Raw genomic sequence first — 15,728 nt, forward strand, 5'->3', positions numbered from 1 at the left:
CTGATATGACACCTCCATGTCTCATGTGAATGTATGGCTTTAAAGGACATTGCACAAGTCTCAACTAATGGAGTTGCTAGATTTCATGCATGTGGGGTTGTGGGTTGTATGTTTTTAAACTGTACATCATGCCTTTCTACTGAAAATTCCAATAGTATGCCTGTTTTTAATTGTGATAAGCTCACCAATTGAGAAGTGCTCTTCTTGGGAATAGGTTACACCTATCAACCATATATATGAAGGAGCTCTGGTAGCATAGTGATTACGAATCAGGCTGCAAACTTCAAGGTCAGCAGTTCGAAACTACCAGCTGTTCTGCGGGAGAAAGATGAGGTGTTCTGCTCCCATAAAGATTAAAAGCCTCAGAAACCCTGTTCAGGGTCACTATGAGTTGGAACCAACTCCATGGCACATAACAACAACAACAACAATCAACCATATGAAAACAAAAACAAACTTGTATCTTCATAAATTGATTTCTATTAAAAACTACTAAAGAAAACTGTAAATATATTGATATAATTGTAAGATTTTAAAAGAACTTATTCTAAATGTATATAGAACCTCTGGTGTTACAGTGGCTAAGCACTTGGCTGCTAATAGAAAGCCCAGCAATTCAAACTCATCAGTTGCTCAGTAGAAAAAAGATGTGGCGGTCTGTTTCAGTAAAGATTGGCAGCCTTGGAAACACTATTAGGGAAGTTCTGCCCTTTCTAGTGGACTCCTGGTGTGGTATGGTAGGATAAGCACTGGACTGCAAACCATAAGGTCAGTGGTTCAAACCCTCCAGCTGCCCCTCAGAAACCCTGTACAGGCTCACCATGAGTCAGAATCAACTCAATGGAACTTAATATGACCCTGTCCAGTAGGGTTGCTATGAGTCAAAATCAACTGGATAACAGTTAGTTTTTCTAAATAGGAGACCCTAGGTGGTGCAAACAACCAACACACTCAGCTGCTGACCAGAAGGTTGACAATTTAAGTCCACCTAGGAGTCCTGGTGTGGTACTGTAGGTTAATGCACTGGACTACTAGGTGGTTTGAATTGCAAGATCAGTGGTCCAAGCTCACCAGCCACTCCTCAGAACCAACTCAGTGACACTTAACAACAAGAGGCATCTTGGAAGAAAATCTGAAGATCGATTTCCAGAAATCAGCCATTGAAAACACTATGGCGCACACTTGTACAGTGACAAGGGGTCACCATGATTTGGAGGAGTCCACTTGATGGCAACTATATAACTTTTATAGCTCACTTTAAATTTATTAAATGATATGTTATTGTGTTTTTTGGTGAAGGTTTACATGGAAATTTAAGTTCCCATTCAATAATTTCTACACAAGTTGTTCAGTGCCATTTATTACATTCTTTACAATGCGTGAACATTCTCATTAATTCCATTCTGACTCTTCTGTTTCCATTCATGTCATTTCCCTGACCACTTACATGCTCGTCTTTGTATTAAAGTAAATGTCTTATATAGGTGATTTTTAAAGGAGCACAGTACTCAAAATGCACCCATTTTGAGCCAATTTGTTATTTAGCTCTAACGTCACACTCAAAGGTTATTTCTGGTTGAAGGTTTAAACAGTATTTCACGGCAATAGTCTTGAGAAGTCCTTCAGTTTCAACCAGTACAGTAGTTTTTTTTTTTTTTTTTTTTTTTTTTCTCTTTGTTAGAAATTTGAGCTTCTTTTCCACATTTTTCTCCCATTCTATCAGAATCCATCTATTGTGGTCCTGATGAGAACTGTCAGTAGTGATAACTGGCCCCATCTGGTTTTTCAAGTTTCAGGGTAGATAAGGCCTTGGTTCTTGTAGACTATTTGCCCCTTAAACTAGTTTCTTCTTTGCATTGTTAGTTTCCTTCTTCCTCCTTAGTTTCCAGATGAATAGAGATAAACAGTTGTATCTTAAATGACAGCTCAAAAGCTTTTAAGACCCCAGACAGTACTTACCAAACTAGAATGTAGAACTTGTTGAACTGTATTATGTCAATTGCCTGAGATGTTCCTTGAGACTATGGTCCTAATCTTTCAAACACAGAAATCCATTCCCAGAAGGTTTGGGTTATGTTTAAGAAGTAACCATACCTGTGCTTCCTATGTGCTTTATTATACAAAGTTCATGAAAATGTTCCATTATTTTTTAATTCCATTTTCCCACAAACTTTTAAAAACCACCTTTGTGTTACGAATGTATATGTATACAATTACATAGATGCATGTACCTATGTGGCCCTGTAGAATGCTCAAAGATTGACAGCCTCGGAAGCACTATATACGGTCACTAGGAATTGGAACCAACTCAATGGCACTAAACACAAACAACATACATACCTTGCATGTAGACCTACATACATATACACCTGGAATTATATATATATTTTTTGTTTGTTTTTGTTGTTAGTAAGCCATAGCAATTTTAAACAGGTCTTCTTTTTTTAAAACATAGCCATATATATATATGGCTATGTTTGACTACTGTAATAAAAGTAAATATGTTTTGACTTACTATAATTTAACTTTAAAGAAGTTACATCACTAAGAATTTGGATTTTGTTTTGTGTTTTTTTTTTTCTGTTGCAGGTGCTGGGCTCAGTGTCAGTGACAATGAATCTGGTCAAGGCAGCCAGGAGGGAGGCACCTTGACTGATTCCCAGATTGTAGAACTCAGGAGGATACCCATCGCAGACACCCACCTGTAGATCCTTAGTAACCATTAGAATGAGGATATTCCCACATCTCTACTGGCTTTTTGTGATAGACTGTATATGAAGCCATATAATAGGAATCTGTGAATTGTATTGGATGGTTAACCCATAAATGATTGTTGTGTTTGAAATATAAATGACTTAATTTTGTGCAACATGAAAATCCACTGCTATAGTGAAGGGCTGGATCAATTTATATCAGTTAATAGGAGGTACATATTCTAAGATTATTAGTTTTTTTTAATCATCTTTCATGGCTAACATTGTTTAGTAAGGATAATAATGATTAACAATAAAAAATAAATAAAAATTCACTTGATACCGACTAGTCTCATTATTTGGTAGTTTGAAACCACCAGCCACACTGCAGAAGAAAGATATAGTAGTGTGCTTCTGTAAAGATTTACAGTCCTGGAAACTCTATTCTGTCCTATAGGGTCACCATGAGTCAGAATCAATTCAATGGCAGTGAGTTGTTTTGTTTTGTTTTAATTTTAAACTCATTACTTATGATACTTATGAGGAATGTGCATAGCCCCCTCCCCCCAAAAAAAGCAATAAAAGAACATGTAGAATGAGGCTTCAAAAAGTTCATGGAAAGTAATCCATTATCTTGTTAATCTCATTTTCCAAGAACTTCTTGAAGCCCTGCATATATTGAATGTATTTTGATTTTTCAAAATTCTTAAGATATCATGATATCCAAGTTAATACTTGCTCCCCAAAAAGATAGAGATAACTTTCAAATGATTTGCCTTCTCTACAAAGAATAAAATGAGATAAGAAAGATGTCATAATATATACATCATGTATAGTTATCACTTTAGGCTTGTAGGCTCCCAGTGAAGAGCTCTAACCTTTCAATATACTTGTTTGGGAACTAAGTTATAACTGATTGTTCATACTGTTTGACTCTCATTTCCATATACATGACTTTTCCCACCTAAATATAAATAGACATGAATTTTTAGAATGTGATTTTTTTAAAACTCTAGATTACAGGAAAGAAGATGAAAAGAATCTCGATGAAAGATTTTGAATTTTGAACACATTTCTCATGTGATCCTAGCATTAGTCCATATGATGACAGTTAAGAACACAATTTTTTCATCAAAGAGAATACCAATGTATCACTCAAAATTAGGTTTCTATTAGATTAAGAGCTAGTATGGAAAATGAAGCATGCAATTTGGTGATTTAAACTGTGACTACTTGGTATGGCTCTGTAGAGTAAGCATGGGATGGCTAACCCCAGGGTTGGCAGTTCAAGCTCATTAGCTGCTCCTTAGAAACCCTATACAGGATCACTATGGCAGTGGCACTTAACAACAACAATGACGACTCTACAGTGATCCTTAGATATTCAGTTGACTTCCTAAACCTTCTGAACTTGATATCTCATGAGGCCCCCAGTGCTGTTTATTCAAACATTGATATAGGTGATCCAATTGAAGACTGTACTACACCTAGAACACAGATTTTGTTGTTCCTGAAAACCACAACATTTTTAAACTTTTCATGATTTTGCACCAAGGACTTGATGGAAGCACTAGTGTTGACATAGTCATTCATCAAAAGTGTATATTTCTGTTCATTACAGAAGTTTAGAACATTTTCCAGGATGAGTGTTCTAGTCCCATCAAGCATTTTAGCATAGTTAAGAAGAGAATCATTCTAAACTGGGCAGAGGTTGCTTTAGAAAAATATTTCTTGGTTTGAATTTTTAGTCTTTCTTTATTTTAGAATTAAAAAATCAGAAAATCTACCCCAGAACAAACCCTGTTGTGTTCATGATTATTTCACTGGCAATGGAAACATTTTTGACATTTTATTTTGACATTGTTAAGTATTTTTGAAAAAGTCCGTATCTAAGGAAAGAAATTGAAGTTAAAAATGAATTTTTCCAAAAGAAAATGTTGCCATTAGTTTTTCTTAAAGCCATAAGTAAGGTGTTCTAGTTCTAGCTCTAGCCTCACTGCTAAGCCTGGCTTTATTTGATATAAAATCTGAGGTGGTAGATTTATTTTCTAAATTACAATGACTCTTTCTCTCCTCTGCTCTTCCTATGGGTCTTCCCACCATCCCTGAAACATTCCTTTATTCTTATATTGAGTTTTGATTTGTCATTAGAGGTAGCAAACAAATTCTATGCAACAAAATCAAACAGCATAAAAAACAAAGGTTGAATGTCTGATGGAGTTATAATAATTTTTAGAAATTTTAGATATTGTGGTTTATTTACCTTAAGTGAGTGGCAAATTAGTTTTCTCTTTCAAACTTGCACTCTACATATTCTGTTCCATAGTAGGGTAGAAGCAATTGGTGAAAATTGAAGATGAAAATTTTGAAATAACATGCATTCTAATATTGGTAGTGGGTTTTAATGGATTTTGGGTTTATGTAATGACTACACACATGTGCGATTTCCATATGTAGAATCCACAAATCACAATTGACAGCATTTTTAGCAGAGAATTAGATGTATAATTCTCAAAAAAAAAAAAAAGTGATAGTTATTTTTGTTTCCATATGTTGTCATAATTTGGAAAAACCTGGGGAAAAAAAGCGTTACTAGATTTTTGTTGTTATCCTGAACACCATTTTATTAAGGAATCGAACAACCTGCTACCCTTCAGTAGGATTCTTTTATATGTTGGCAGCAAAAAGCAAGGTTTCCAGAAGCCACAGTGCTAAAACAAATAAACTTCATATTTCAACAGCAGTAATATTTTGTCATCCTGTTTCCTCTCAATATAGATTAAAATGGGACATCTGCCAGGGAAGTATAGTAGTATAGAGGAAGAAGCAATTCAAGTCAAACTCTCCAAAATAAAAGCTGAAAGGCTGGGACTGTAAACCTTTGCTGTGATCTTTCTCTTTCAAGGGTTGTGTTGTGTTTTCATCCATGACATTTCCTTTCATCTGTCAAAGGGCACCCACCATTTTCCAGGGCAATATCTCTGCTTTCCTATTGTTGTATTTTTCTTTGACATATTTAAAGTATTTGCAACTTTTGGGTTTCAGAATTGTATGAAAGGATTTCTTTCTAATCTGGGTACAAGTAATGTTAACATTTGCAAAGAGGGTTTGGTGGTGAAGCTGGTGTATTCTAACAAAAGGTGAGATACCATGCAAATGAAAATCATCGTAAATAAACACAGGAATAATATCACTCTGGAACTTTAGCTTTTAGGTGTTTTGTGATCTCTTGAGATGTTTTAGAGTTAAATAATAGTATCCATGTCTTCTGAATCAGACCAAAGATGTTAAAATACATAATGGAAATATAGAGGAGGAGTGGAAGGGATATGATAAGGGATTAGAAAATTACTTTCAGGAATGTAGCTTCCAAACAAGTTTATCCTGGGCTTACCAATACTTAAGATCTTCCTTAAATTTAGTTTTGAGGCCTCTGGGTTGATCTGTTTTGGATAGGTCTCAATCAGATAACCAAGCAGTGTTGACGTTTTCTAAGAAACTGAGTGCCAAAAAAGATCTCCGTACAGAAGAGGCCATGGAATGAGGGATATTGCTGTTGTCTGATGGATCTTGACTGAAAACAAAGAATACCAGAAAGATGTTTCCCTATGTTTTATTGACTACACAAAGGCTTTCAATTGTATGAATCATGACAAGCTATGGACAACATTGCGAAGTATGAGTATTCCGGAATACTTAATTGTGCTCATGAATCTGTACATGGACCAAGAGGCAGTTGTTCAAACAGAACGTGGGAACACTGAATGATTTAAAATTAAGAAAGTTGTGTGACAAGGTTGTATCCTTTCACCATACTTATTCAATCTGTATGCTAAGCAAATAATCTGAGAAACTGGGTTCTATGAAGAAAAACGTGGCCTCAGGATTGGAGGAAGACTCACTAACAACCTGCAATATGCAGATGATACAACCTTGTTTGCTGAAAGTGAAGAAGACTTAAAATGTTTACTGATGAAGATCAAAGAGCACAGCCTTTTTTATGGATTACATCTCAGTGTAAAGAAAGCAAAAATCCTCACCAGGATTGGACATTGTTTCATTCTGCTGTGCATGGGGGTCGCTATGAGTCGGTTCCGACTTGATGGCACCTGACAACAACAACAGACCAATAAACAACATTCATATCAACAGAGGAAAGATTGAAGTTGTCAAGGACTTCATTCTTCTTGGATCAACTATCAACACTCCCGGAAGCAGCAGTCAAGAAATCAGAGGCCATTGCATTAGGCAAGTTTGCTGCACTAGACCTTTTTAAAATGTTGAAGAGCAAAGAAATCAGCTTCAGGACTAAGGTGTGCCTGACCCAAGCCATGGTATTTTCAATAACCTCATACGCATGTGAAATCTGGAGAGTGAATAAGGAAGACCATAGAAGAATTGATGCTTTTGAGTTATGCTGTTGGAGGAGAATACTGAAAGTACTATGGGCTGCCAAAAGAACCAACAGATCTGTGTTGGAAGAAGTACAGCCAGAGGGCTCCTTGGAGGCCAAGATGGCCAAACTTCATCCCTCATACTTCAGACATATTGTCAGGAAGGACCAGTCACTGGAGAGTGATATCAATCCAGAGGTTCAAGACGGATTCAGAAGAGGCCGTGGAAAGAGGGATATCATTGCTGATGTCTGATGGATCTTGGCTGAAAGCAGAGAAAATCAGACAGATGTTATTGACTACACAAAGGCTTTCGATTGTGTAGATCATGACAAGCTATGGACAAGATTGTGAAGTGTGCATGTTCTGGAACACTTGAGTTTGCTCATGAGGAATCTGTATCCAGACCAAGAGGCAGGTGTCCGAACAGAACATGGGAACACTGAATGGTTCAAAAATTAAGAAAGGTGTGCAACAAGGTTGTATTCTTTCACCATACTTATTCAACCTGTATGCTGAGCAAATAATCTGAGAAGCTGGGTTTTATGAAGAAAAACATGGTCTCAGGATTGGAGGAAGACTCATTAACAACCTGCGATATGCAGATGATACAACCTTGCTTGCTGAAAGTGAAGAGGACTTAAAATGTTTACTGATGAGGATCAAAGAGCACAGCCTTCAGTATGGATTATATCTCAATGTAAAAAAATACAAAAATCCTCATCACTGGACCAATAAACAACATTCTTATCAACGAAGAAAAGATTGAGTTGAATGAAGATCTTCATTCTTCTTGGATCAACTATCAACACTCAAGGAAGCAGCAGTCAAAAAATCAAATGACATATTGCATTAGGCAAATCTGCTGCACAAGACCTTTTTAAAGTGTTGAAGAACAAAGATGTCAGCTTGAGGACTAAGGTAAGCCTGACCCAAGCCATGGTATTATCAATAAACTCATATGCATGCGAAAGCTGGACAATGAATAAGGAAGACCGCAGAAGAATTCATGCTTTTGAGTTACGGTGTTGGAGGAGACTATCGAAAGTGCCATGAGCTGACAAAAGAACCAACAGATCCAGAGCGTGTTCTTCATTTTTGGTTTTCTGACTCCAGATCTTTGCACATTTTGTTGTAATATTTGACTATCTTCTCAAGCTGATCTTTGAAATTTTCTGTTCAACTCTTATTCCTCCTCATTTCTTCCATTTACTTCGGCATCTCTACACTGGAGAGCAAGTTTCAGCATCTCTTCTGACATCCATTTTGACCTTTTCCTTCTTTCCTGTCTTCTTAATGACTTTTTGCTTTCTTCCTTTATGGTGTTCTTGATGTCATTCCACAACTCTTCTGGTCTTTGGTTTTTAGTGTTTAATGTATCAAATCTGTTCTTCAGAAGATCTCTAAATTCAGGTGGCATCTATTCAAGGTCATATTTTGGCTCTCATGGACTTGTTTTAATTTTTTTCAGCTTCAGTTTGAATTTGCATATGACCAATTGCAAAATATCCTGGCCTTGTTTTGACTGATTATATGGAGCTTTCCCATCATCTCTTTCTGCAGAAGTAGATTGTATGATTTCAAAAGAAAATGCAAATGGGGACTAGCCCTGTTTTCCATCATCTATAACAATGTATATGGTTATCATATATTGTTGCCATGATCCTTGGGAGGGACTTCAAGGGGAGACTTCAGTTCAGGTCCCAGTCTAACCACTGAAATGGACACAGAATCTAAGTAAAATTACTTTCCCTATGCTATAAGCATGAGGCTTAAAGTGAAAGTCTTAAGTATAATGCAGCTCAAGAAAATTGTTAGCACTTTCAGTCCATGAAAGAGTATTTCAACACTGTATAAAAACATAAGTAATCACTACTTTCTTACAGATAAAAAAAAAAAAATTCAAGTTTAAGCAGGGTCATAAATATGTGATTGCATAACACAACCCAACAGATTATGAATCAAAATTCATTACATCTAGCCAAAAATCACCAAGATAAAGGCTAAAGCATAAGAAATGAAAAAAAAAAAAAATGAATTAAAATGTTCAAGAATCATCGTTTGTACTGGAAACCCTATACAGGGTCCCTATGGATCGGAATCAACTCGACAGCACTTACAACAACAACTATGACAGTGATTAAAATATGAAACCCTGGATAGGGTGGAAGAAAAACTTGGAAAAAAACTCAAAATTTGAAAAATTTGAAAATAAAGGACCAGGCTAATTGGTCTCACAGAGACTAGTGGAGGAGTTACTGCAGAGAGACTCTAGCCCTTGTTGTTAAGTCCTCAAGTCAGTTTTGACTCATAGTGACCTTCTATAGGGTTTCCAAGGAGCAGCTTTAAATTCGCAGACTTTGTGGTTAGCCATCCAGTGCTTATCCTTGAATGTCACACCAAGAATACAGTCTTTGTTGTTGTTGCTAAATGCTATCGAATAATTTCTAACTCATACCTACCCTGCATAGGATTTCTGAGGAGCAGCTAGTGAATTTAAACCTGTGATCTTGCAGTTCAGCTTGCAGTCCAGAGCTTATTCTACAGAGTCACACCAGGACTCTATAGCCCGTGGTGATGATGGTGGTGGTAGTGGTGGTGGTGGTGGTGGTGTGCCGTGTAGTCAGTTCTGACTCATAGTGACCCTGTATAGGATTTCAGAGGCTATAAATCTTGACAGAAGAAAAGAAAAAAAAAAAAAACCTCATCTTTATCCCGTGAAAAAGCAGTTTCAAACTGCTGACCTTTTGGTTAGCAGCCTGATTCATAACTAGTGAACACATAACCCTGGCTTAACTTTCAGCCAAACCATTACTGTTGTTGTGCCATCAGGTTGGGTCCAACTCATAGCAACCTATGCACAGCAGAAATAAATACCACCGAGTCTTGTGTCAGCCTCACAATTGTTACTTTTGAGCCTATTTGCTTTCACTGTATCAAACCATCTCTTTGGGAGTCTTCCTCTTTTTCAGACCCACCACTTTACCAAGCATGATATCCTTCTCTAGGGACTGGTCCCTCCTTACAAATGGTAAACAGCAAAATGTATCTTAGAACTGGTACGTATGTACATCTTAGATCAATCAACCATACAAAACATCAAAAGGGCAGCATTTACCTAGATAAAGTCTTTGTAAACTCCGACTACATGATATTTTCCTGATGCGTCTCATAAGAGAAGGTAGGGGAAGATGATGATGAATTACATGATAAAGTTGTGAGTGATTGTTAACTGGGCTAATTATAATTGATCAATTTGCTAGTTGTGATTGGTCAATTTTGCCATCTTGCTGGCTGTAAAATTAACCAGCTCAGAAGCAGAGGGAGGGTCTCACTACCATCAGAGATGAATAGCCAGGATTTGAGTGGACCCCAAGGGCCAGTGCATTGAACCTCATTGACTCAGCTAAAGAGAGCTGTGACCCCTGAGGACTAGCAAAGGAACAGCAGCAGCAGAACTAAGAGCCAGAGCACAAGGCAAAGTGGTGGGCTCCCAGCCCATGGAGCAAATACAGTGGATTGCCTTTGAGCAGGAGACTTACTTCTAAACTGGGGTGTTTCCAAGCACTTAACTGGGGAGCTAGATTTGCTGATCCATACAGTTGGAGCCAAATGACTTTGGCTTGAGGCTTATAGCAGAGTAGAGTGTCCTTTGGGCACTTATCAGCAGTCCTAAAAGACCTCTGCAACATTTCTGGACCAGGGCAGAGTCCAAGGAGCCTGCAGCTGAGAGGCCAAAGACCAGAGAAAGGCCTGTCTGCAGGCATGATTGAGGAGAAGTTGTCCTGAATAAAAGAACTGTGCTCTGAGCATTGCTGACCCTGAATTCTGAGCATTAACTTCCCTAGTAAATTCCTTAATTGCTAATGTGGTGTGAGTTCTGAGCAGCCATTGCAATGAATTATCAAGCTCAACTGATCGGAGAATGCTGTAGGAGGGATGTTTGGTGCCATTTTTTATACTATGCCAGCAGTATTCAAATACTAGCAAGGTCACCCATACTGGACAAGTGTCAGCAGAGCTGACAAACTAAGACAAACTAGATAAAGTTCTAAAAAATGCTACTTCTGAAAAAAATAAAATAAATGTCCAGTTGAAACCTTATGGGTAGCCATAAGAATATTATCTGGCATCATGACACAAAATGATCCCCTCAGGTTGGAAGGTATGCAAAATACAAATGCAGAAGAACTTTCCTTAAAATAGAATCACCCTTAGTGGCATGGATGGATTAAAGCTTTCATGACCTTTGTTTGCTTATAAGACTAAAAATGAGAAGAACCAACTATAAACATCAATTAATAATTGGAATGGGAATGTACAAAGTGTGAATTGAGGAAAATTAGAAATTGTGAAAATGAAACGCAACACTTAAAGATCAATATCCTAGGCATTAGTGAGCTGAAATGGACTGATATTGAGCACTTGGAATTGGACAATTATGTGCCTTATTATGTCAGGAATGACAAATTGAAGAGGAATAGTGTTACATAATTCAAAGCTGCTGCAAAACACCTGTTTTAAATTATTGAAAACCAAAGATCTTATCTTGAAGACTAAGGTGTCCTGGCCCAAGCCATGATATTTTCAATTGCCTCATATGCAAGAGAAAACTAAAGAATGAATTAGGAAAGCCTAGGAAGAATTGACACCTTTGATTTATGGAGCCCACAAAGAATATTAAATATACCACAGACTTCCATAAGAACAAGCAAATCTGTATTGGAAGAAGTACAGTCAAAATGCTCTTAGAAGTGAGGATGAGGACAGTGAGATTTTGCCTCTTGTACTTTGGTCATGTTATCAGGAGGAACCAATCCCTGGAGAACAACATCATGCTTGGTAAAATAGACGGTCAGAAAAAAAAAAGGGGTAGACAGTCAAGGAGATGGATTGACATATTGGCTGCAACTGTGGGCTCAAACACAGCTCTGATGGCACCAGACAGTATAGTGTTTCATTTTGTTGTAGAGAGAGTTGTTATGAGTCAGAACTGGCTTGAGGTTACCTAACAATAACTCTGTGGCACATATAGACTTGTCAGATTGGAAAGATAAACAAGAATACAAAAACTGAACAGACCTTCTAGGAATTTATCTTATATCCAGATATTTTAGAATTTTTAAAATGAGAACAATATAGGCTATCTTCAAGGAGAGAAATAAAAAAAAAAGCGTTTTATTTTTAATACAATCTTTCTTGAAAGTCCACTCACACTAATATAGGATATCCAAGAAGTTTTGGATCTTTATCTTTTGACTATGTACTCTTTTTCGTTTTCCTCATACATGTTTATTTTACATAAGTATTTCAGAAAAAATACATTTAAATAATATTTTAAATAAATTACATATTTTTACTTTACCAGGGAAATCTGATTATAAATATTTTGATAAAGGGTTATTTTCTATTGAGATGAAAAGGTAACACAAAATGGGATATGCTTAGCCACTTCTCAGCAGGATGTAAATCAAACCAAACTCACTGACACTGAATCAATTTCAGCTCATAGTGACCCTGTAACATAGTGTAGAACTGTCCCATAGCTGAAATTGCAGTGCTGAAAGTTTTAAGAAAGCAGGTTGGTATATCTTTCTTCCTGTGGAGTAGCTGGTGAGTTTGAACTTGTGACCTTTGGGTTAGCCGTCAAGTGGACCCAAATCACCACCAAGTAACTATTTAGTCACTTGTTGTTGCTGTTAAGGACTGTGGAGTCCGTTCAGACTCATAGTGGCCCTGCACAGGGTTTCCCAGACTGTAAATCTTTACGGGAGTAGAAAGCCTCGTCTTTTCCCCTGCGGAACAGCTGGTAGTTTTGAACTGCCGACCTTTATGTTAGCAGCCCGATTTGTAACCACTACGCTACCAGAGCTCCTAGAGATAAGTAAACTCTCTTACCATAGTATGGATTAGTGATAAGGCAAAACTGGGCAGGGCAAGTGGGGTGATGAAGAAAATGTTCCTCATTCTGTTTTTATCTTATTGCTCAGCGTTTATTTAGGAATGATATATATTTTTTTAAGTTTCAGTTACTCTTTAACCCAGCTATGTTGATACTGAGATTGGAACGCCACTAGAGTCGAGTCACTGTTAGAGAATTCAGCCACTCTAAGACATTTGGAGAGAGTATGGTTGTCTGTCTACTAAAGGCTATTTAGAGACCTCCCACCCCCACCCCACCCTCCCCCAGCACAGTCTGAGATTCTCTCTCCTTCCCTCCTCAGCCCCGCCCACATGCCAACACTTGTAGCCCTACATAGTTGTTGTTAAGTGCTGATACATAGCAACCCTGTATAGGGTTTCCAAGAAGCAGCTGGTGAGCTTGAACTGACAACTTTGCAGTTCAAACAGACTGCAGTCTAGCACATTAGCCCACAGTGCCACACCAAGCCCTACATTAGTTGCTTGACATATTACAGACTTGTTGAGTGCCTTCGAGTCGATTCCGACCCATAGCGACCCTGTGTAGGGTTTCCAAGGAACAGCTGGTGAGTTTGAACCGCTGACCTTGCAGTTCTTTTAAATGGCTTTGCAGTCTGGGGCATTAACCCCACAGCCACACAAGGAGTCCTTGGGTAACACTTATGATAAGCCCTGGACTGCTAAACACAAGGTTGTTGGTTCAAATCCACTAGCTGCTCCTTGGAAACCCCTTACAGGGTCACTGAGTCAAAAAAACTGACTTCACAACAATTACAGACTTGTTATGAGCCGTGGAGTCTTTTCCGACTCATAGCGACCCTGTACAGGGTTTCCGAGGCTGTAAATCTTTACCGGAGCAGAACGCCTCATGGTTCTGCCGCAGAACAGCTGGTAGTTTCGAACTGCTGACCGTTAGATTAGCAGCCCGATTCGTAACCACTAGGCTACCAGAGCTCCTTAATTACAGACAAGGGAGAATTTAATTTATTTGGGCTGAGCCCAAGCACAGCATTAGTAAAGAACCAAAATCATCAGCCAATTCTACCGACAGAGGAGTCCCTCCATACATCTCTTCCCAGTTTTGACCTATACATACTAGATTCTATTGTTTGCAACATAGATCCTTATTATCTCCTTCTTATGAAGTATTGAAATATAAATTATATATTTAATAATGGATTTTTAGAATACCAACTAATAAATACCTGTTCTGTTCTGACCTTAAGAGAGGTAATGAGCAATTAAACTTTCAATTCTGTAGAATGTTCACCGTCCACTAAATGATGTAAAAAAGTAAAGCATTCAGCTACTAACTAAAAAGTTAGAGGATTGAGCCCACCCAGAAGTGCCTCCAAAGAAAACATGGCTTATCTACTTCAGAAAAAATCAGCCACAGAAATCCCTATAAAGCAGAGTTGTGCTCTGACACACATGAAATCACCAGGAGTCTGAACTGCCTCATGGCAACTGGTAGAGTAGGTTTGAATTTTCACCAACAAAATAAATATACTTTCATCATAGGTAATGTAGAACGATATTCACCTGTAAATGTTCTCAGTGCGGTTTGTATTTATTGCAAAGAAATAGGAAAGTGTTTGTTTGTTTAAAAAATAAAAAATAAAAAACTAATAAGCAACAAAATACCTACAGGTGGCAGAATTATTTTAATATAAAATAGACGGAATAAGCAGGATGGTGTAAACTTTTTTTGCGCTTCTCACAGCTGGGTGGAGGCTTGCATGCACACTCTTTCTTGTTGTCTATTAGCCTGTATAGAACAAAAAACAAAACTGAAATTTCTATGTTGTCTGAAGTACTTGTTAGGAGTTAAGAGGTCCAAATAATTGACTCATAAGAGGTTCTGTAGTTATTTTATTTGCATGGTGCTTGATTTCCTTTTGAAATTAAAATGAGTAGACTATGTCTGCGGATAGCTAGAAACTCCTATAAAGGAAATTATTTTCCTCAGTATGAAATAGAGGAACTGATATAAATAAAGAAGACCAATTCTAGACACCACAACTGAAGAAAAATGCATAAACATATAATGTGATGCTGATTGCAAGGTTGGTGGTTCAAATCCACTATTTGCAACTCAAAAACCCTAGACAGGGTAGCTATGAGTTAGAACTGACTCCACTGTGCTAAACAATAACAACAACAAAGTTTACTGGTGTGGCGTTGGACTGCTAGTGGTTCAAACCTAGCAGTCACTCCTTATAAATCCTATACAGGGTACCTATGAGTCAGAACTGACTGCACGGCACATAACCACTACCACCATCACCCTGTTAAGAAGAGTCCTAGTGTGACTCTATTGGATAAACACTGGACTGCTAACCACAATGTCAGTGGTTCAAACACACCAGCCACTCCTTGGAAACCCTATAGAGGGTTTCATGAGTCCTAACCTGTTGGATAGCACTTAGCAACGACTCTGTGAAGCATCCTATGCTAACACCAATATTCCTAAACTCTCATTTGATTGTGCATGCCATGGTTCAGCGCAAGCAACCTCAGACTCAACTTCATTGCTACTAAGAAGGGAGTTTTTATTTTCTATTAACAAAACATATCTAAACTACATTTTGTTTTTGTTAAGTGTCGTCTAGTCAATTCCAACCCAGAGTGACCCTGTACATGGTTTTCAAGGAGCCGCTGGTGAGCTTGAACCACCGACCTTGCAGTTCAAACAACTTTGCAATCTGACGCATTAACC

General features: G+C 37.8%; 1 protein-coding gene across 1 annotated transcript in view; it reads left to right on the top strand.

Moving 5' to 3' along the window:
• Positions 1–3,012, top strand: part of GPR98 (G protein-coupled receptor 98) — a 962,819-nt gene extending 959,807 nt beyond the window's left edge. The window contains 1 exon segment of the mRNA XM_006875701.1: positions 2,590–3,012. Coding sequence (XP_006875763.1) covers positions 2,590–2,708 — 119 coding nt within the window. The 3' untranslated portion in view covers positions 2,709–3,012.
• Positions 3,013–15,728: the final 12,716 nt, after the last annotated feature.

This window comes from Chrysochloris asiatica, unplaced genomic scaffold (assembly GCF_000296735.1).
Source record: "Chrysochloris asiatica unplaced genomic scaffold, ChrAsi1.0 scaffold00336, whole genome shotgun sequence".
NCBI lineage: Eukaryota > Metazoa > Chordata > Mammalia > Afrosoricida > Chrysochloridae > Chrysochloris > Chrysochloris asiatica.